Source organism: Lampris incognitus, chromosome 9 (assembly GCF_029633865.1).
Source record: "Lampris incognitus isolate fLamInc1 chromosome 9, fLamInc1.hap2, whole genome shotgun sequence".
NCBI lineage: Eukaryota > Metazoa > Chordata > Actinopteri > Lampriformes > Lampridae > Lampris > Lampris incognitus.
The window spans coordinates 15,505,830-15,527,781 of record NC_079219.1 but is presented as its reverse complement, the minus strand read 5'-3'; the positions used below and the strand labels follow the sequence as shown (position 1 = coordinate 15,527,781).

Here is a 21,952-nt window from a genome sequence, read left to right as displayed (position 1 = left end):
TGAAATAATACAAGATGTTCTGTCCTCAGCGCATGTTGTTGTGACCTTAATAATTTGGTATTCAGGTTATTTACATTCATTTTATGTATGCAAATGCAAATTTAGGGAAACCTTTGACTTATTGAAAATGTAAGCACTGGCACTGTGAGCCAGCGTTATTTTTTCAGCTTTCTTGTCCGCGCTACAATTAAATACATATCAAAAGATTAATATAAGCGAAAGAACAGGCTGGTATGCTGTCAGTTTTCATTGTTAGTCTTTAGTCATGTTGAATCTTGTTCTAAATAATGCTAGCAAAAGCTTTAGGCCACTGTCACAAAGCATATGTTTTAAAGAGCCCAGAATTTGCTCACTGTATCAGTAATATACACTATATAGCCAAAAGTATGTGGACACCCCTTCTAATGAGTGGGTTTGCCTATTTCAGCAACATCCATCATTAGTACATACATAAAATCAAGTATTCAGCCATGCAATCTCCACAGACAAACACTGGCAGTAGAATGGGTTGTACTGAAGGGCTCAGTGACTTTCAACACGGTTCTGTCATAGGATGCCACCTTTCCAACAAGTCAGTTGGTCAAAATTCTGCCCTGCTAGATCTGCCCCGGTCAGCTGTAAGTGGTGTTATTGTGAAGTGCAAACATCTCGGAGCAACAACAGCTCAGTCGGGGAGCGGTAGGCAACACAAGCTAACAGAACGGGACCGCCGAGTGCTGAAGCGTGTAGCGTGTAAAAACATCTTCCAAGTTCCAAACTGCCTCTGGAAACAATGTCAGTACAAAAATTGTTTGTTGGGAGCTCCATGAAATGGGTGTCAATGGCCAAGCTGCCATACACAAGCCTAAGATCGCCACGCGCAATGCCAAGCGTCGGCTGGAGTGGTGTAAAGCATGACGTCATTGGACTCTGGAACAGTGCAAACGTGTTCTCTGGAGTTATGAATCACACTTCACTATCTAGCAGTCTGACAGATGTATCTGGGTTTGGCGGATGCCAGGAAAATGCTACCTGCCTAAATGCATAGTGCCAACTGTAAAGTTTGGTGGAGGAAGATTGGCCTGGGGCTATTTTTCATAGTTTGGGCTAGGCCCCCTAGTTCCAATGAAGGGAAATCTTAATGCTCCAGCACACAATGACATTCTAGAGAATTATGTGCTTCCAACTCTATGGCAATAGTTTGGGGAAGTTCCTTTCCTGTTTCAGCATGACAGTGCCCCCATGTATAAAGCGAGGTGCAGAAAGACATGGTTTGTCGACTTTGGTTTGGAAGAACTTGGCTGGCCTGCACAGAGCCCTGACCTCAGCCCTATCCAACTGCATTGGGATGAATTGAAACATGGACTGTGAGCCAGGCCTTCTGCCCAACATCACTGTCCACCCTCACTAATACTATTGTCGCTGAATGGGAGCGAATCCCCGCAGCCATGTTCCAAAATCTAGTGGAAAGCCTACCCAGAAGAGTTGAGGCTGTTGTAGCAGCAAAGGGGGGACCAACTCCATATTAATGCCCATGGTATTGGAATGAGCTGTTCAACAAGCACATATGGGTGGGATGTTCGGGTGTCCACGTACTTTTGTCTATGTAGTGTACTTTAAAAAGATCAACTTTAGTTCACCACCTTGTTACGGACTTGAAAAGGACAAACTGTAGCTCTTTGATTTGATAAAGACTGACTGTAACTCACAGCTTTAAAACAGGGTCTATAAAGATCAACTCTAGCTTACTCTTCTCAAACCGAGCTTAAAAAAAAAACACCTTTGGCTCCCAGTACTTACTGCTGTCCATTATGGCTGTTTGTTGGAAGCTGGTCATTACAGAATGAGCAAGACCAGCCCAGGAAACATCTTGTATTGTTTGTTTACAAGCTTTATTTTAGTTTTATTTTTTATTTTGTTTTATTCATCATTTACTAATTTGTAAATGTCAAAGCAAATGGAAAGAGGAGGGGAAATGAGCCAAGGACAAGAAGAGGGACAGAAGATCACATGTTTTGTTTTTTTATTGTCTTATCTTCCTAGGCATGGTTTAGGTTTGGATGCGTGATTGAATACCATGAATAAACTGATTGTGCACTGCTAACAATCCTTTAGCAGGTTCCATCAATGGGAGAATGGGAAATTAGTCAGTTTTTTCTCTCTTCAGTTTCTCAAAGATTGATGTAGTGATGATGTATGGTTCTCATCCAATGCAGAGATGATGGGGCATGTTGCATCAGAGGTAACCCTCGCATTAAACATGCCTACAGTAGCAACCTACACTGACAGAGCTGCTAAACGCAGCGTGTCTGCAGTGTCATGTTAAGCTTATCGAGTGGTGAAACACGAGTTTGCACTTTAGAGAATGTTTTGGAGACCTTTTTCAGACATTAGCTGTGGGTTAACAGCTTCCCAACATCTCACCGTGTTCTATAACTGATGGCTTCCCTCAGGGAGGGGGGACAGAGAGGAGAGAGATGAGGAGGATATGGAAAGAGGAATGAAATGAAGGGAAAGGAGACAAGAGAGGAGCCAAACTTATTATTATATCGTTGTGTCGAAATTGAGCATCTGATTTTTTTTTTTTTGCCGTTGTTGCTCTTTTCTTTTAGCGGTTGAATCACTGGTTTAGTTAATTTGGACAGCTTGGGAAAATGATGGTAATAAAATATTCTGCTCCTCATCTTCAATAGCTTTATGGGTATCAGTCCACTGACGAGTCTAACAGAGCTTACAGATCATGTTATTCAAATAGCTCAAACTATGCTGCATTTTCATGTACCTCAGATGGCAACATTTAGCAAGGTACTGTAACTGCAAGTAAAGACAGTGGGTCAGTACCTGGTTGGTAGTTGAGTAGGTAGGCTGATTGGCGTTTTCTTTGGAGAGCTGGTTGGTGGGCTGAAAAGTGGTTTGTTGGTGATTTTATTGGTTGACAGGTTGGTTGGTATGTGCCAATTTGGATAGTATATTGTTTGGGCAGACAGATAGCATTTTTTTGTTGTTGGATTTCTCCCCCCTTTTCTCCCTAATTGTACCTGGCCAATCGCCCTACTCTCTGAGCCCTCCCCGTTGCTGCTCCACCCCCCCCTCTACCGATCCGGGGAGGGCTGCAGACTACCACATGCCTCCTCTGATACATGTGGAGTCACCAGCCGCTTCTTTTCACCTGACAGTGAGGTGTTTCGCCAGGGGGACATAGCGCATGGAAGGCTTATGCTATTCCCCCCAGTTCCCCCCCCCCCGAAAAGGGGCCCCAACCGACCAGAGGAGGCGCTAGTGTAACGACCAGGACACATACCCACATCCGGCTTCCCACCCGCAGATATGGCCAATTGTGTCTGTAGGAATGCCCGACCAAGCTGGAGGTAACATGGGGATTCGAACTGGCGATCCCCGTGTTGGTAGGCAATGGAATAGACCACTGTGATACCCAGATGCCCCAGATAGCATATTTTGTTGACAAAACTGTGTTGGTCAGCCATGATGCTTATGTCAACTGTTATGTTTTGCTCTTTATAGCCAACAAATTGTAAAAAGGTTAACATTAATAACTTTATCATGCATAAAAGAACTCAACAGTAATTAAAGCTAGTTATATGTACCCCATAAGGTGGACAGATGGACTTTGTCTGCTGAGCCCTCAATGTTTGATTCCCCCATTATCTCCTAAAGATGGTCATGGTTTATGCTCCACAGGTCTGGTAGAAGTCGTAGTGACCATCCTCACTGAAGCTGCAGTGCACTGCTTCGATGGACAGGGGCATATTGGGAGGAAGGCTGACCATCTTGTGCTCGTGGCCCTTTTGGAGCTGCTCCACAACATCTTAAATCATACATCAACTGTTGTCCGCTCTGCACTGCAGGTATGAATGCACATTCAGACACAGCACTCAGACACAAGACAGGGCACATAAACCTCTCTTCCGCCACTCAGAACCTACTATTGAGCTGCCTGTTGGCAGGGCGAAAGGAAGGCTATCCCATAAATACTTATGAGCACAATATCGAGTGTCACCTCTCAATACTTCAATTATCAGAGAAGTCAATGAATCACTGGAATCCATTCTATTTTCTCTTGATATACTGTCTTGTCTCACAGGCAGTCAATGTTGTTGTACTCAGCTTTACTTGTGACTGGCAAAATGCCAGTGTGTGGTACACTTACTTGCATGGCTATTGGGTATATGCCAGATTCAAAATTATTTGTACTCAAAACGCCAAACACGGTCCGAGTACGGATTTTTTTTCCAACTCGGAGGGATTTGGAATGCTGAAGAGAAGAGAAAAGATGCAGTTGTACTTTCTAAAATAAGATTCAGAAGACGAGCACAAGTCAACAGACCAACCCTACCCTGAACAGTGATGGTTACATGACAACTACAGACTTTGTCAGTCCAGTGAAAGATAAGCTGACATGCTATTAAGTTTCCATCCATTATCCAAACCAGTTATCCTGCTATCAGGGTCGCGGAGATGCTGGAGCCTATTCCAGTAGTCACTGGACGGCAGGCGGGGAGACACCCGGGACAGGCCACCAGGTCTGACAGGGCAAGCATTTCAAGCTAACAACAAAATCTTGACTGAAGTTTGATATAGCCAGGTATCCCTATAATTTGTTTTACTCGTTTTTTTGTATTGTTTGCAAAGAGAGGGTTAACCTACTAGTTCTGATGCACATAACTCTTATTATAATTCCAGCCAAAGGCCAACTCTGCTCTGTCTAACCCTCATCCTCTCAATCCTACCTAAACTCCTCGTACCCCGAACAGCTAGTTCTGTGAAAGCAGCCACCCCCAGGCACTGCCATAACAGTAGGAGACAGAAAGTACCCCCTACATACCCCCTTGCAATTTTGTTTTAAGTAAGAATGTCTACCAAATCCTCATCACCCTCTTTTTTTATGTTCACAGCAACTGTTCACATTTCTCGGACTTCATCAGTACCATATCCATTACATGATTTCTATTTGATAAGCATCAAAAACATTTTCTACAGATATGTTTTGGCATGTATTTATTTTTCAGCTCCTGTTGTATTGTATTTAATGGGAAACGAATGGTTTCAAATGTGTTCTCATTGTACTCGGTATAAATGATTATTGGTGTTGAACTATTAATGATACCTTAATCTAGTGACAGGGGTGAGCATTGGTAATTGGGACAAAATCAATAGTTTTATCATTATGGGCTGCATCTAACTAATGGATCACATGTCTACAAACAGACATACGTACAGTATATGCAAGACAGGCATCAGGTTAAATATGAACAACCACTAGCCCTAAAAACCCACCTTATTACCCATGTCAATATAGTGCCTGTAACTTACCTCTATTACTGCTGGGCACCCAATCACCAACTCTGTTTCCTAAAAGTGTGTGTGCAGCTCTGTGTTTGTGATGTGTGTGTGTATGTGTATTCATTGAAGTGTGTAGTGGGAGCTAGCAGGTTTAACCAACTGCAGTTTGAAGTTGTGGACTTGGGAGAAAGAGGATGAGGTCCCTAGCCCCTGGGACACACACACGTACACAGACACATACATAGAAGGCCTGTCTGGCTATATCCCTGCGGCCTCATTATCACCGCTGGCTTTGTCCTTAGCTTGCCTCCACACACACACACACACACACACACACACACACACACACACACACACACACACACACACACCAGCCCTCATCTCCCCATAGCCTGCACCCCAACCCAACGCATACATATTAATGCCTGGACAGAGAGTGAGGGAGAGAGAGAGAGAGAGAGGGAAATAGAGGCAGGGAGGGAGAGAGGGAAGGCAAGGGCAGGGGGAAAGAGAGAAAGAGAGGGAAAAAAGAGAAAGGCAGAGAGTCAAATGCGTAGCAGAAATCAATTCACCGCGAAATGCAAAGCTCATTAAAACGAAAACTTCTGCACAAACCAAATTCATTTGGGTAATGGGGTCTGATAAGGAGAGACAACGTGCCCCGGCTACTTTCCTAAGCTCTCTCTAGCTCCATATTTACCTCTCTCCTGCTCTCTCTAGCTCCATATTTACCTCTCTCCCTCTCACGTTTATTTATGTCGAATATATATACATTAATACATATGATTTACATGTATGTGCAGCCAATTGCTCCACCTTTGTCTTTCTTCCTCCCCCTTTCTATTCATTTTGCCCACTATTTAGGCAGCCAAGATTTAGGGGGGAGAGAGCTGCATGTTCAGGAACAGAGAGAGAGAGAGAAATTTGCAGCAAAAGAAAAAAGGAGAGGAGAAAATTGACACCAATATTAATCCCATTACAACAAATAGAAAAGAGAAGACGGAGGGAGAGAGAGAGAGAGAGAGAGAGCTTGAGAGCATAATGGAGAAAGACCGGCAAAGAGAGATGGCGAGAAAGGAGAGGAAATATGTACCGGTGTTAATCACATTACCCCGGCTGTAGTCAGCCTGAAGTTTGCATTGCAGACATCATAAACTGAACAAAAATAAGACAAGGAGTGGGAGGGAGGAGGTAATGAAGGAGGAGTAGAGAGGAGAGATGCAAAAACACAAATCTAAAAACAGATGTGTTCAATAACGCCATGGGAAAAGTACATTTATCAGCTCCACTTGTGCTGTCCTGAACACACCTTGAATTAAAGATGGGTCACAGTGACTCAACATGCCCTGCAAAGGCTATTTTCCTACGTCAGTCCATCTGCCTGTCTGTCTTTCTGTCTCTCGGTCAGAATTTGTGTTGGCAGGTCTCTGGATTCATCATTATTGACTGTCAAAGCTCTATAAATGATTTAACGTGTGTGTGTGTGTGTGTGTGTGTGTGTGTGTGTGTGTGTGTGTGTGTGTGTGTGTGTGCGCGTGTATAGAGCCAGAGGCTATCTTGTGCAGCAGCAGAGAAGGAGGCAGCAGAGAAGCTGCTCCTATCCAACAGACCTCTGGGCCATCTCAACACGCACCTCATCCACATGGTGAGACTAACACCAACCAAGATCCCGTGTGTGTGTGTGTGTGGGGGGGGGGGGCGCCTCATGTCTATGTATCAATAATTTTGTCCGAATGTGCATGCACCCGTGTGCACACTTGGTTCATTAATGTGCGTAGATGTGTCTGAATGTATGTCTGACCGTATAAGAGAAATGGTGTTTTTGAATGTGGATGAATTCAGATTCACCCGACAATACCTCTACCCCTGCCCTGGTGGACAGAACTGGCAGCGTCAAGAAAATTCACTAGTCTCACAACAAACATCTCAGTTTAAAACATAATGTAGCAAAATTTATAACAAGGACACAATGTGTCATAGATGTGAAGCACTACTGTTACTGAATTCAAGCATGTTAAGGACTTGAATTGAAGTCTTTATAGAATTTGAAATCTCCATCCATCCATTACCTGAACCGCTTATCCTGCTCTCAGGGTCGCGGGGATGCTGGCTCCTATCCAGCAGTCACTGGGCAGCAGGCGGGGAGACACCCTGGACAGGCCGCCAGGCCATCACACAGAGCCGACATTTGAATTTTCATTCAATATAATACACTATATATTGTACAAGCAGCTCACAGCAGGAGAACTAAATGCTACAAATTAGGGAGGGGAACTTGCAGGGGGCTAAACATTTGTTTATATTTGTGTTGCACTTGAAATTGTAAAATGTTTGTCGTATTTCTTTGTTTTTGTTTACATGCAGAACACACTTGAGCTTTAGAGCCCTGCTGTCAATTTTTTGTTTCTTGGAGTGGGCTCCTTTCCAGGTCCATGAGTTGCTTTGCATGTGAAAAAAACATACTATGAAACTATTGTCCCTGTTTAAAAGAGTTCTTTAAAACCTTAAAACCAGCAAAACCATCCACCAGTGTGCAAAGCCGCCCGGGGTTACAGCACCCTTGAACTCACAGATTTTGTGGTTGCCAGCACCATGGACCACTGCGCTGACGACGGGGCTCATTGAGACCCTCTTACCTGGTGAAACTGAAGGCTGGTGTTGATTGCAGAGAAGTAACACCATTACACCAGTACAGCCAATTGACTTTAAAGACCACAGAGAACTTGTTTTCACCAAGAAAAAAAAAAACCAAAACGCTGCAACCGCTTTTCACCAATCCGTGACAAAAGTTTGAATTCCATCATATTATATTGTATTAGTATTATATTGTAAGACTTTTGTCTTAATTTCTAGAAGAGAACTTTTTATTTCCATGCATTTGCATATACAGTATTGTTACTGTAAATGAGGGCAATGTGCTTGTTAAGTCATGAGTTAAGCACCGTGTAGTGTCCGCTGAATGCCAGTCAGTAGATTTGTAAATGACTGATCTGAATGGTGAGACCTGTCATTCATTCACATTTTGTTTCACACAGGACCGGTGTAGATTAGCAGTATGTGTTTCCCGAGAGAAGATGAGTGAGAAGGATAACAGCTGATGGCGGGAGAAGGGAGACAGTGTTCCAGTGAGAGGGATAGAAAACAGGAGAGACATAAATGAGGAGATGAGGAGAGGAAAGGGAAAGGAGAGGAGTAGAGGGAGAGAGAGCAAGGGGGGAGGGGTGGGGGAGGAGTATTGGTTGAAAGAAAAGAGGGTGCTGGGGGTGTCATGGGAAGCGGAGGAGAGAAAGGAGATCGGGAGGTAAGCGGGAGGTATGAGGTAGATGGGAGGAGGACAGGAGGAGGGTCCCGGGGGACACAATAGAGGTTTTCACTTTGAGTTGACATGTTGAGTGGTGGGTGGGCACAGGCATGTGTGTGTGTGTGTGTGTGAGGAAAAAAAAAAGGGGGGGGTTACCCAGCTCCCAACCTCTGCCCAGCCCCTTGGCCCTGTGGGAGATTAGAGAGGAGAAGAAACAGAAAGACAGCGAGAAAAGGAAAGAGAGAGAATAAACATAAGAACAAAAATCTAAGGGGGGGTGCAGCCAGAGTAGCAATATTTTTTTTTTGTTCAGTTTTAATTGAATTTTTCGTATTTAAGGTGTTCTCTGTAAGACTGTTAGCCCCCTTCAGGCACAAACAAAAAGCTCATCACATTAGAAACCGAGGCCGTCTCCCTCCCTCACGCCCCCCAAACCATGCTGCATAGTCACTCTCTCACTGAGTATTATTATGTGTTCATAATGGAACGTAGCAAAACCACATTAGGGCCGTGGGAACAAGCAACATTTCTGGAATTTATTCTCACTGACTGACAGACAGTGTTTTTACTGTAGACTTATGGTGGTTGAAGGCGGAGGTAGAGTCAAGCAGATGGGGTCTGCCATGTCTACCCATCAGCAGCAGCAGGCGGTCTGAAAACATTTTGCCCAAGAGGTACAGGCGAGTGCTAGCTCATGTCCACATCACCCAGCTGTTAAAATAAAGCCCCAAATTGGCAGTATGTGTATTGGCAATAGCAAGTGTCATTGTTCAGAGCGTACTACGGATCCAACCATAGAACCAAGCATAAACGGCCTGCCAGTGCATTAACAGGGACATCTGCCTTCTTATCTTCCATTACTGTTGATCTGAATTCTAACTAACCGCCTACAGAGCACTAACCCTATAGCAATGCTATATATCTGTGCTAAGATTGACTGTTCCTCTGCCATATCTTGCGACACGTGTCTGTCATTTTAGGCTGTGTGGTTTGAACCTGGATGTTTTTAAGGGGGTGTGATGGTTGAAGAATAGCTCTATGATGGAGCTGTTTTGCAACCTGCAAACTGTATTGAGAACTGAATACTGGTGAAACTAAAAAACCCTAATGGAAAATTAATAGATTAGAAGTCCGTCAGCCCATCGCATCATTAGACTATGTATTAATAATAATAATAATGATAGTAGAAATTATGATAAAGTGCAATAACTGATACATTTATATACTATTGCTTAACAGAAATAATAAGGGTGATAAAATTAAAAGACTTGAAAATGTTCTAATGAAAATTTTCATCACATGATTTAGTGTAATATTGGCAGGAGTCTCCGTGGACTATGATGTTTGTGGATGACATTGTGATCTGTAGCGAGAGTAGGGAGCAGATTGAGGAGAGCCTGGAGAGGTGGAGGTAAGCACTGGAGAGAAGAGGAATGAAAGTCAGTTGGAGCAAGACGGAATACATATGCGTGAATGAGAGGGAGGACAGTGGAATGGTGAGGATCCAAGGGGTAGAGGCGACAAAGGCATATGAGTTTAAATACTTGGAGTCAACTGTCCAAAGTAACGGGGAGTGCAGAAGAGAGGTGAAGAAGAGAGTGCAGGCAGGGTGGAGTGGGTGGAAAAGAGTGTCAGGAGTGATTTGTGACAGAAGGGTACCAGCAAGAGTTAAAGGGAAGGTTTTCAAGATACTTGTGAGACAAGCTATGTTATATGGTTTGGGGACAGTGGCACTGACGAAAAGACAGGAGGTGGAGCTGGAGGTGGCAGAGTCCTCCTCTGTCACAGACGACGCCAGCAGTACTCTCCGACTTGGACAGATATAAAGGGAAAGAAAAACAAACATCATAAATCACATAAATCATAGATGCAGGTCAAGCGCTCAGTCCCCAGCCTGCCCCAGACCAGGGGTGTATGAGTGGACCGGGGGGGGGGGGGGGCACGAGAAGGCAATGGAGAAAAGGTGTGTCTTGAGGCAGGATTGGAAGAGTGGGAGGGATTCTGAGTCTCTTATGATTTGGAGAAGTGAGTTCCAGAGCCTGGGAGCTGCTCTGGAGAAGGCTCGGTCACCAAAGCCGCGGAGGTTGGACCTGGGGGTAGAGAGAAGGGAGGCTGAGGTGGATCTGAGGGACCGAGAGGGTTGGTAGGGGGAGAGGAGATCGGTGAGGTATGGGGGAGCCAGTTTGTGAAGGGCTTTATAAGTAAGAACCAGGAGTTTGTAATTGATCCGGTGGGAGATGGGTAGCCAGTGGAGGTCTTTTAAGACTGGGGTGACGTGGTGCCAGGATTTGGTGAAAGTTAAAAGTTGGGCGAAATGAGTTCTGGACCAATTGGAGTCTTTTGATAGAGCTAGCACTGATGCCATAGAGGAGTGAGTTGCAGTAATCAAGGTGGGAGGAGATGAAGGCATGGATCAGTATCTCAGGAGCAGGGCGTGTGAGAGAGGGTCTTATTTTTGCAATGTTGCGAAGGTGGTAGAAGGAGGATTTGACCATTTGGCGGATATGTGGCTCAAGGGAGAGGGTGGGATCAAGGATCACACCAAGGTTGCGTGCCTGGGGGGAAGGGGAGACAATAGTGCCATCGATGGTGAGTGCAAGGTTGTTGATTTGGCTGAGAGTGGACTTGGAGCCAATGAAGAGGAGTTCAGTTTTGTCACTGTTGAGTTTGAGAAGGTTTTGCTGCATCCAGACTTTAACTGCAGATATACAGGAGTCGATGTGAGAGAGGGGTGGATTGTGAGAAGATTTGGTGCTGAGGTCTATCTGGGTGTCATCAGCATAACAGTGGAAGTCCAAGTGAAATGGTGGAGAATCTGACCAAGAGGGAGAATGTAGATGATGACAAGGAGTGGGCCGAGTACAGAACCTTGGGGAACACCTTGTGTGACCGTGGATGGAACAGATGAGTGGTTGTGAAGTGAGATGAAGTGTGACCTGTTTGAGAGGTAGGACTGGAGCCAGCTGAATACGGTGCCTTCAATACCGACATCTTTCAATCTGGTGAGCAGGATGTTGTGGCTCACAGTATCGAAGGCTGAACTCAGGTCGAGGAGGATGAGGATGTTAAGGGCTTCAGTATCAGCGGAGGTGAGGAGGTCATTAAGTACTTTAAGGAGAGTTTCAGTGCTGTGGAGTGGGTGAAAACCAGACTGGAGGGGTTCGAGTAGGTTGTTTGAGTGTAGGTAGGTTTGGAGTTGTGTGGTGACAATTCGTTCCAGGGTTTTAGAGAGGAAGGGGAGATTGGAAATTGGCCGGTAGTGGTTGAGGCAGGATGGATCAAGACCAGGTTTCTTGAGAATTGGGGTGACAGCTGAAGTTTTGTAGGCAGAGGGGACAATTCCATGGGACAGCGAGGAATTGAAAAGGTTGGTGAGGTAGGGGCATAGGGCAGGGAGGCATTTCTTCAGTAGGGGGGTGGGGAGGGGATCAAGGGAGCAGGTTGTGGATTTTGATGAGCTGATGAGTTCAGAGATAGTGGTAGGGGCAACTGGAACAAACCGGGAGAGGCGGTGATCAGGGGGAGGGGTAGGGAGGTCAAGAGGAATGGGGAGAAGAGGGGCCGGAGTATGTGCTGCTGAGTCAGATGCAGGGGACAGTGATTTGTTGATAGCGGCGATTTTGTCTGCAAAAAATTGGAGAAATTAGTTGCATTGTTCAGCAGTAGAGTTGGAGAGGGCATCAGCATGGGGCTTGAGGAGGTTGTTTACGTTGGAGAAGAGGGTGCGGGGGTTGCGGTTGGAATCATTAATGATGGTGGAAAAATAGGCAGACTTGGCGGCGGTGAGGTCATCTTTGTAGGCAGAGAGGTAGAGGTTGTGGGCTTCTTGGTGTACAGTGAGAGATGTTTTCTTGGCAAGTCGTTCCAGTTGGCGGGCAGTCTGTTTCATTGTGCGGAGCTCAGGTGTGAACCAGGGTGCAGAGGTGTTGAAGGAGACTGTTTTTGTTTTGAGAGGGGCCAGTGTGTTGAGGGAGGCAGACAGAGTGGCGTTGAGGTGATTGGTGAGATCATCAGGTAAGGTAGAGGCTGGTTCCAGGGGGAGAGCAGAGGCGAGCAGATCTGAGAGTTGGAGGGGGTCAATAGATTTAATATTGCGGAATGTTAGTTCTCTGAGGAGGTGTGGCCGAGGAGTTGGGGATGGAATAGTGAACTGGATGAGATTATGGTCTGACAGAGGAAATGGGAATTGATGGATGTTGTGTATCAGTAGATTGACAGAGCAGACCAGGTCAAGGATATGGCCTTTGACATGGGTGGGGAAAGTGACGCGCTGGGTGAGGTTGAAATTGTTGGGATGGCGATGTCCAGATTACACTATTCCCAGTTGATGATGGCCCAAAGAGGGATAGCGTCCACTGCCGAGGGAAAATAAAGTAAATAATCCAGCGGGGGTTGGGGGACGGAGCCAGATCCGCAAGCTAGCATGCAGAACCAGAAGGTCAGAGCTCACGTAAAGCTAACGTTAGCCGAGTGGTGGTTAGCCAGTTGCGGCTAGCACGTTGGGCCAGAAAAAAAAGTGATGGTGATGTCCAGTTTATGCTAGTCCCAGTTGATGATGGTCCAAAGAGGGATAGTGTCCACTGCCGAGGGAAAATAAAATAAATAATCCAGCGGGGGTTGGGAGGAGGAGCCAGATCCGCAAGCTAGCGTGGAAAGCCATAATGAGACTTCAGTGCTATTTCAGTCTTCAGCCATGGCCGTTAGTCATTGTAATACACATTATAGGAAAGTATGGGCATTATAGATGCAATAGATGCTTATAGGGCGTTATAGATGCTTATAGGGCATTGTAGATGCTTATGGTGCGTTATAGATGCAAGCTTCATAGCAAGTGTTACCAAATATTTTTATTAGGTAACTTTTTTAGCTTCAGCACAGCATATTAAACAATTTTTTCCCCCTGTTTCCCATTCAATTGACTTGGGCGTTGCATAAAAGTCTTATAATGGCAGAAAAAACACTTGCTTTGTCCATCCGAGTGTGCGTGTATTTCCCGTCTCCTGGTAGGCAAAAAAGGGGTGGTTTGTCACCAAGTCTGAGCACCGGAGAAGGGGAGATAGGTAAGAGACTCCTGTAGTTCGTATTGTTGTGAGACCGCTTCATTTGGTCGCTGCTCTGATTTTTGTTGCAAGATGTTTGTCATCCGGAAGTGCGCAGACACTTAAGTGATTGACATTCCAGATGGCCAATAAGAGTGGTGCCTCCGGAATCTGGAGTTGCTGCACAGCTAAAGGGACTGTCTCACGAGAGTACATGTAGGCAATAGGGGATAATGATAGTGGAAGTCTTACTAACTTCAGTTTGCCATTTCAGGTCATATTTGTAATCCAAAGTACAGGAAAATGATGATTTATTTTCTTCAACTATTCATACAAGGTAATTCTGTTGTTATAGCTGTCCACCGAGGATCAGGAAGTGTGGGAGGAGTCTATCCAGTGTCTGTCCCTATTGGTCCAGCTATATGGGGGGGAGGGGTATGACTGCCTGTCCCCTTCCTGCCGGCGTAGCTTCTCCCATATGCTGCGCTCCCATGCACGCTCGCTAAATCCCCGCATGCAGCGCACTACGCTTAGGGTCATCAAACGACTGGTGAGTATGATGAACACAAACACATCAACAAGACCAATTTAAAAACTTAATAACATTCGTACAAACGTGTACAGTAGCCTCTCTCTCTCTCTCTCTCTCTCTCTCTCTCTCTCTCTCTCTCTCTCTCTCTCTCTCTCTCTCTCTCTCTCTCTCTCATTATACAATTATTTGTATAGAAATTTTCAGGGTGTCCAGGTAGCATAGTGTAGCGGTTTATTCCGTTGCCTACCAACACAGGGATCGCCAGTTCGTGTAGCAACCAGGTATGTCCTGGTTGCTACACTAGCGACTCCTCTGGTCGGTCGGGGCCCCTGTTCAGGGGGGAGGGGGAACTGGGGGGGGGGGGGATAATGTGATCCTCCCACGTGCTATGTCCGCCTGGCGAAACTCCTCACTGTCAGGTGAAAAGAAGCGGCTGGCGACTCCACATGTATCGGAGGAGGCATATGGTAGTCTGCAGCCCTCCCCGGATTGGCAGAGGGGGTGGAGCAGTGACCGAGATGGCACGGAAGAGTGGGGTAATTGGCCAAGTACAACTGGGGAGAAAGGGGGGAGGGGTGGTGGTAGAAATGTACATGCAGAGAAATACAACTCAAAGTGCATCACAATCATAAAACAAAGATAAAAATGCAAGGCAACATGGAAGATATCAAGATACATCATTTAGAATAAAAATAGAACAAGAATCATAGGATCAGTAAAAAAATTGAATAATGAATAAAAATTAAAATGATACAATGAATTAGAATAAGCTAAGGTAAAAGGTTAACGTAAATTGTCGAATCTTATAACTTTGTTAAAAAAAAACTCAATGATAGGAAAAGTGCTCAACATTATATATATACACTACCGTTCAAAAGTTTGGGATCACCCAAACAATTTCGTGTTTTCCATGAAAAGTCACACTTATTCACCACCATATGTTGTGAAATGAATAGAAAATAGAGTCAAGACATTGACAAGGTTAGAAATAATGATTTGTATTTGAAATAAGATTTTTTTTACATCAAACTTTGCTTTCGTCAAAGAATCCTCCATTTGCAGCAATTACAGCATTGCAGACCTTTGGCATTCTAGCTGTTAATTTGTTGAGGTAATCTGGAGAAATTGCACCCCACGCTTCCAGAAGCAGCTCCCACAAGTTGGATTGGTTGGATGGGCACTTCTTTGAGCAGATTGAGTTTCTGGAGCATCACATTTGTGGGGTCAATTAAACGCTAAAAATGGCCAGAAAAAGAGAACTTTCATCTGAAACTCGACAGTCTATTCTTGTTCTTAGAAATGAAGGCTATTCCATGCGAGAAATTGCTAAGAAATTGAAGATTTCCTACACCGGTGTGTACTACTCCCTTCAGAGGACAGCACAAACAGGCTCTAACAGGTACTATTTAATGAAGATGCCAGTTGGGGACCTGTGAGGCGTCTGTTTCTCAAACTAGAGACTCTAATGTACTTATCTTCTTGCTCAGTTGTGCAACGCGGCCTCCCACTTCTTTTTCTACTCTGGTTAGAGCCTGTTTGTGCTGTCCTCTGAAGGGAGTAGTACACACCGGTGTAGGAAATCTTCAATTTCTTAGCAATTTCTCGCATGGAATAGCCTTCATTTCTAAGAACAAGAATAGACTGTCGAGTTTCAGATGAAAGTTCTCTTTTTCTGGCCATTTTTAGCGTTTAATTGACCCCACAAATGTGATGCTCCAGAAACTCAATCTGCTCAAAGAAGTGCCCATCCAACCAATCCAACTTGTGGGAGCTGCTTCTGGAAGCGTGGGGTGCAATTTCTCCAGATTACCTCAACAAATTAACAGCTAGAATGCCAAAGGTCTGCAATGCTGTAATTGCTGCAAATGGAGGATTCTTTGACGAAAGCAAAGTTTGATGTAAAAAAAATCTTATTTCAAATACAAATCATTATTTCTAACCTTGTCAATGTCTTGACTCTATTTTCTATTCATTTCACAACATATGGTGGTGAATAAGTGTGACTTTTCATGGAAAACACAAAATTGTTTGGGTGATCCCAAACTTTTGAACGGTAGTGTATATATATATATATACATATATATATATACATATATATATATAATGTTTCATTTCAAAACATTCAGGAATGAAAATGCCATAACCTTTTAATTTCCCATGTTCTCTGTCCATGATTGACAGACCTCCCGGTGCTACATTCTCTTTTGGTGACCAACAATTGCTATGTGAATGTAAAGAAGTATGGGAAGATAGATATACACACACACACACACACACACACACACACACACACACACACACACACACACACACAGTCTATCAACTCTGCACTGCTGCAGTTCAGAAAATAGCATCCAGGTTCTCAAGAACTAGAGAACTAGACTGACAGAGAGGGAGAGAGACAAAGAATGTTGGTTTGTATCTGGCTGTCACTCTCTCTTCGAGGGGTTGTCTGTTATTGTCTAGTAGTCAAAGTGATTTGTGGAATAGCCTAAAGATGGCTGACATGTCAAGGAAGACACAACGGGGGAAGAGGTAGATTTATGGTTGGACACCTGTTCCACAGTACATGTTTACCAGAGTAACTGTATCTGATGGAACCAATGTGTCAGGTGGAACCAATGTACACCAGCATGAAGCACTTATTTGGCTTGGTGGCAGGGCTTGGTTTTCGTTTTTTTGTCCTGATTGACACCCACAACAGACATCACTATGAAAATAATCCAGAATTTGCCAACACAATTTTTTAATTTGCAATTTGCATGAAAGAAGCCATTCAGAAGCCAAATCAAAGCCAGTCAGGAAGCTGGTTGAACAGCAAACCAGATGTTGATCAGAGGTTCTGCTCACAGTCCTCGTCAGTCTCGGAACCCAGAGGCTAAATCGTCTGACAACAGTTTAGCTCTGGGGACAATGGCCAATATTTTGGGGCTTCCTGTATAGCTGCTGGCTGCTGGCTTCCGTTTCCTATGAAAACTTCCTGTTCTGTGCGCCTGTCATTGTTTGCAGTCGCATTAACAACTTGAGATGCGAGAATGGAGTTGTGGTCGGGAAATGACGTCTACGACTGGATTGTTTCACAAGTAGCAGACACGAGTCGAGCATTTCTCCACACAATACACAAACATTGGTGCTTTTTGTAGGTGTTTTGGGTCCAGACGATATTTCGGCCAATGCGTTCCACCTCTTTCACTCCTCACGTTGACTGTTACCAATGTGCAACCAAAGCGTGTTCCTGTAGAAATCAACACCTACTCCAACATGATTGGTCAATGCTACTTAGACTAAATCTGAAACAGAACGCTTCCGATACCAAAATCGTGTCCCATGCCTACAGATTATATACAGTGCATCCGGAAAGTATTCACACCCCTTCACTTTCCCCACATTTTGTTATGTTACAGCCTTATTCCAAAATGGATTAAATTCATTTTTTTTTCTCATCAATCTACACACAATACCCCATAATGACAAAGTGAAAAAGGTTTTGTAGAAATTTTTGCAAATTTATTAAAAATAAAAAACTGAAATATTGCATGTACATAAGTATTCACACCCTTTGCTATGACACTCCAAATTGAGCTCAGGTTCATCCTGTTTCCGCTGATCATCCTTGAGATGTTTCTACATCTTGATTGGAGTCCACCCGTAGTAAATTCAATTGATTGGACATGATTTGGAAAGGCACACACCTGTCTATATAAGGTCCCACTGTTGACAGTGCATATCAGAGCAGAAATCAAGCCATGAAGTCAAAGGAATTGTCTGTGGACCTCCAAGACAGGATTGTATCGAGGCAAAGATCTGGGGAAGGGTACAAAAAAATTTCTACAGCTTTGAAGGTCCTGAAGAGCACATTGGTCTCCATCATTCATAAATGGAAGAAGTTGGGATCCACCAGGACTCTTCCTAGAGCTGGCCGCCCAGCCAAACTGAGCAATCGGGGGAGAAGGGCCTTGGTCAGGGAGGTGACCAAGAACCCGGTGGTCACTCTGACAGAGCTCCAGCGTTCCTCTGTGGAGATGGGAGAACCTTCAAGAAGGACAACCATCTCTGCAGCACTCCACCAATCAGGCCTTTATGGTAGAGTGGCCAGACGAAAGCCTCTGCTCAGTAAAAGACACATGACAGCCCACTTGGAGTTTGCCAGAAAGCACCTAAAGGACTCTCAGACCATGAGAAACAATACTCTCTGGTCTGATGAAACCAAGATTGAACTCTTTGGCCTGAATGCCAAACGTCACGTCTGGAGGAAACCAGGCACCTCTCATCACCTTGCTATTACCATCCCTACAGTGAAGCATGGTGGTGGCAGCATCATTCTGTGGGGATGTTTTTCAGCGGCAGGAACTGGGAGACTAGTCAGGATCGAGGGAAAGATGAATGGAGCAAAATACAGAGAGATCCTTAATGAAAACCTGCTCCAGAGCACTCAGGACCTCAGACTGGGAGAAGGTTTACCTTTCCACACGACAACGACCCTAAACACACAGCCAAGACAATGAAGGAGTAGCTTTGGGACAAGTCTGTGAATGTCTGTGAGTAGCCCAGCCAGAGCCCAGACTTGAACCCCATTGAACATCTCTGGAAAGACCTGAAAATAGCTGTGCAGCGATGCTCCCCATCTAACCTTACGGAGCTCGAGAGGATCTGCAGAGAAGAATGGGAGAAATACCCCAAATATAGGTGTGCCAAGCTTGTAGCTTCATACCCAAGAAGACTTGAGGCTGTAATCGCTGCCAAGGGTGCCTCAACCAAGTACTGAGTAAAGGGTGTGAATACTTATGTACTTGCAATATTTCAGTTTTTTATTTTTAATAAATTTGCAAAAATTTCTACAAAACATTTTTCACTTTGTCATTATGGGGTATTGTATGTAGATTGATGAGAAAAAAAGGAATTTAATCCATTTTGGAATAAGGCTGTAACATAACAAAATGTGGGGAAAGTGAAGGGGTGTGAATACTTTCCGGATGCACTGTATATATAAAATCTGTTAATAGAGTTTACAGTCCTCGTTAGACAAAACTGTTGCTAGGCAACTCAAAAACAAACTATCTTTGAAACCTGTAAATCTGTCATATTATTTGGTGTGTATTTCTGTGAGCGCCTGCACATATGTGTTGCTGTGTGTGTTTTTTATGCGCTCTATATTGATCTGAGTAGCTAGGTGCTCAGTAAAAGCTTTTAACTGAGAAGAGGGGAGGTGGGGGAGGAGAGGAGTGAAGAGGAGAGTCCTGCTGAAGTGCTTTTTCACCAGAGAATCAGCTCTAGGAAAAGATGTTTGATTTTTCTATAGGGTCCTGTATATTGTGCCCTTTTTACAGTGCATTACTGTTTGTTTGGCCTGCCCCCGGGGTCAGAAAACAGTTTTTAAAACGTGGGACACAACGCCAGCTGCCACATCATGAGATCATATGTAGTGACTGAACACCCTGCCTAGAAGCCACATTATCTTTGCTGTTGTGTGTGTGTGTGTGTGTGTGTGTGTGCTTTAATCCTCTTTCTAATTAGATCTCACTGACCTGAACCAGCCACACAAACAAACCACACACATGTGCACGCGCGCGCGCACACACACACACACACACACACACACATACACAGATCGTCGCCTTCTCTTTCTTTATTTTTCATCTATTGGTGCAGTTGGTTTACAGTCTGAATTGTGTGTATTTGTTGCTTCTGAAAGAAAGTGAACTTTACAGAGAAAGAAATTTACAATATTCAGCAGTTGGTATCCAAAGGTGTCATTTTTCTACATGTTTTGATGTTTTTGATTCCCTTGGTAAAGAGGGACTTACAGTGCATCCGGAAAGTATTTACACCCCTTCACTATCCCCACATTTTGTCATGTTACAGCATTATTCCAAAATGGATTAAATCCCTTTTTTTTCTCATCAATCTACACACAATATCCCATAATGACAAGTAAAAAAGGTTTTGTAGAAATTTTTGCAAATTTATTAAAAATAAAAACTGAAATATTGCATGTACATAAGTATTCACACCCTTTACTCAGTACTTGGTTGAGGCACCCTTGGCAGCGATTACAGCCTCAAGTCTTCTTGGGTATGAAGCTACAAGCTTGGCACACCTATATTTGGGTATTTCTCCCATTCTTCTCTGCAGATCCTCTCGAGCTCCGTAAGGTTAGATGGGGAGCGTCGCTGCACGGCTATTTTCAGGTCTTTCCAGAGATGTTCAATGGGGTTGAAGTCTGGGCTCTGGCTGGGCCACTCAAGGACATTCACAGACTTGTCCCAAAGCCACTCCTTCATTGTCTTGGCTGTGTGCTTAGGGTCGTTGTCGTGTTGAAAGGTAAACCTTTGCCCAGTCTGAGGTCCTGAGTGCTCTGGAGCAGGTTTTCATCAAGGATCTCTCTATACTTTGCTCCATTCATCTTTCCCTCAATCCTGACTAGTTCCTACCGCTGAAAAACATCCCCACAGCATGATGCTGCCACCACCATGCTTCACTGTAGGGATGGTAATAGCAAGGTGATGAGAGGTGCCTGGTTTCCTCCAGACGTGACGTTTGGCATTCAGGCCAAAGAGTTCAATCTTGGTTTCATCAGACCAGAGAGTCTTGTTTCTCATGGTCGGAGAGTCCTTTAGGTGCTTTCTGGCAAACTCCAAGCGGGCTGTCATGTGCCTTTTACTGAGCAGAGGCTTCCGTCTGGCCACTCTACCATAAAGGCCTGATTGGTGGAGTGCTGCAGAGATGGTTGTCCTTCTGGAAGGTTCTCCCATCTCCACAGAGGAACGCTGGAGCTCTGTCAGAGTGACCACCGGGTTCTTGGTCACCTCCCTGACCAAGGCCCTTCTCCCCCGATTGCTCAGTTTGGCTGGGCGGCCAGCTCTAGGGAGAGTCCTGGTGGATCCAAACTTCTTCCATTTACGAATGATGGAGACCACTGTGCTCTTTGGGACCTTCAAAGCTGTAGAAATTTTTTCGTACCCTTCCCCAGATCTGTGCCTCAATACAATCCTGTCTCGGAGGTCCACAGACAATTCCTTTGACTTCATGGCTTGGTTTCTGCTCTGGCATGCACTGTCAACAGTGGGACCTTATATAGACCGGTGTGTTCCTTTCCAAATCATGTCCAATCAATTGAATTTACTACAGGTGGACTCCAATCAAGATGTAGAAACATCTCAAGGATGATCAGTGGAAACAGGATGAACCTGAGCTCAATTTTGAGTGTCATAGCAAAGGGTGTGAATACTTATGTACATGCAATATTTCAGTTTTTTATTTTTAATAAATTTGCAAAAATTTCTACAAAACCTTTTTCACTTTGTCATTATGGGGTATTGTGTGTAGATTGATGAGGAAAAAAAAGGAATTTAATCCATTTTGGAATAAGGCTGTAACATAACAAAATGTGGGGAAAGTGAAGGGGTGTGAATACTTTCCGGATGCACTGTATATTATATAGATAGATAGATAGATAGATAGATAGATAGATAGATAGATAGATAGATAGATAGATAGATAGATAGATAGATAGATAGATAGATAGATAGATAGATAGATAGATAGATAGATAGATAGACAGATAGACAGATATGTGCAGAGTATATGTGTAGATGCTGATCTCATATCTATGATGTTGTTTGGTATTGTTAGTATTAATGGTAGGTCTAGTATTGTTCTGATCCTGAGGTGACTGACCGCTATTATCTAGTATCTATCTACCTCTGTTACTCGACCCTGTTGATGTCGTTTTTTTTTTACCCTCTTTGCTGCTATCTACACCTAAAATTTCCCTTCGGGGATGAATAAAGGTTATTTTAT

At 44.2% G+C, this 21,952-nt stretch overlaps 1 protein-coding gene across 1 annotated transcript in view; it reads left to right on the top strand.

The window, feature by feature from the left end:
* The window catches only part of ulk4 (unc-51 like kinase 4), a 176,672-nt gene that overhangs the window by 135,021 nt on the left and 19,699 nt on the right, over positions 1-21,952 (top strand). Inside the window, exons 32-34 of the mRNA XM_056286926.1 lie at positions 3,679-3,845; positions 6,824-6,925; positions 13,976-14,170. Of these exons, the coding sequence (XP_056142901.1) occupies positions 3,679-3,845; positions 6,824-6,925; positions 13,976-14,170 (464 nt within the window). The remainder of the gene's footprint in view (positions 1-3,678; positions 3,846-6,823; positions 6,926-13,975; positions 14,171-21,952) is intronic.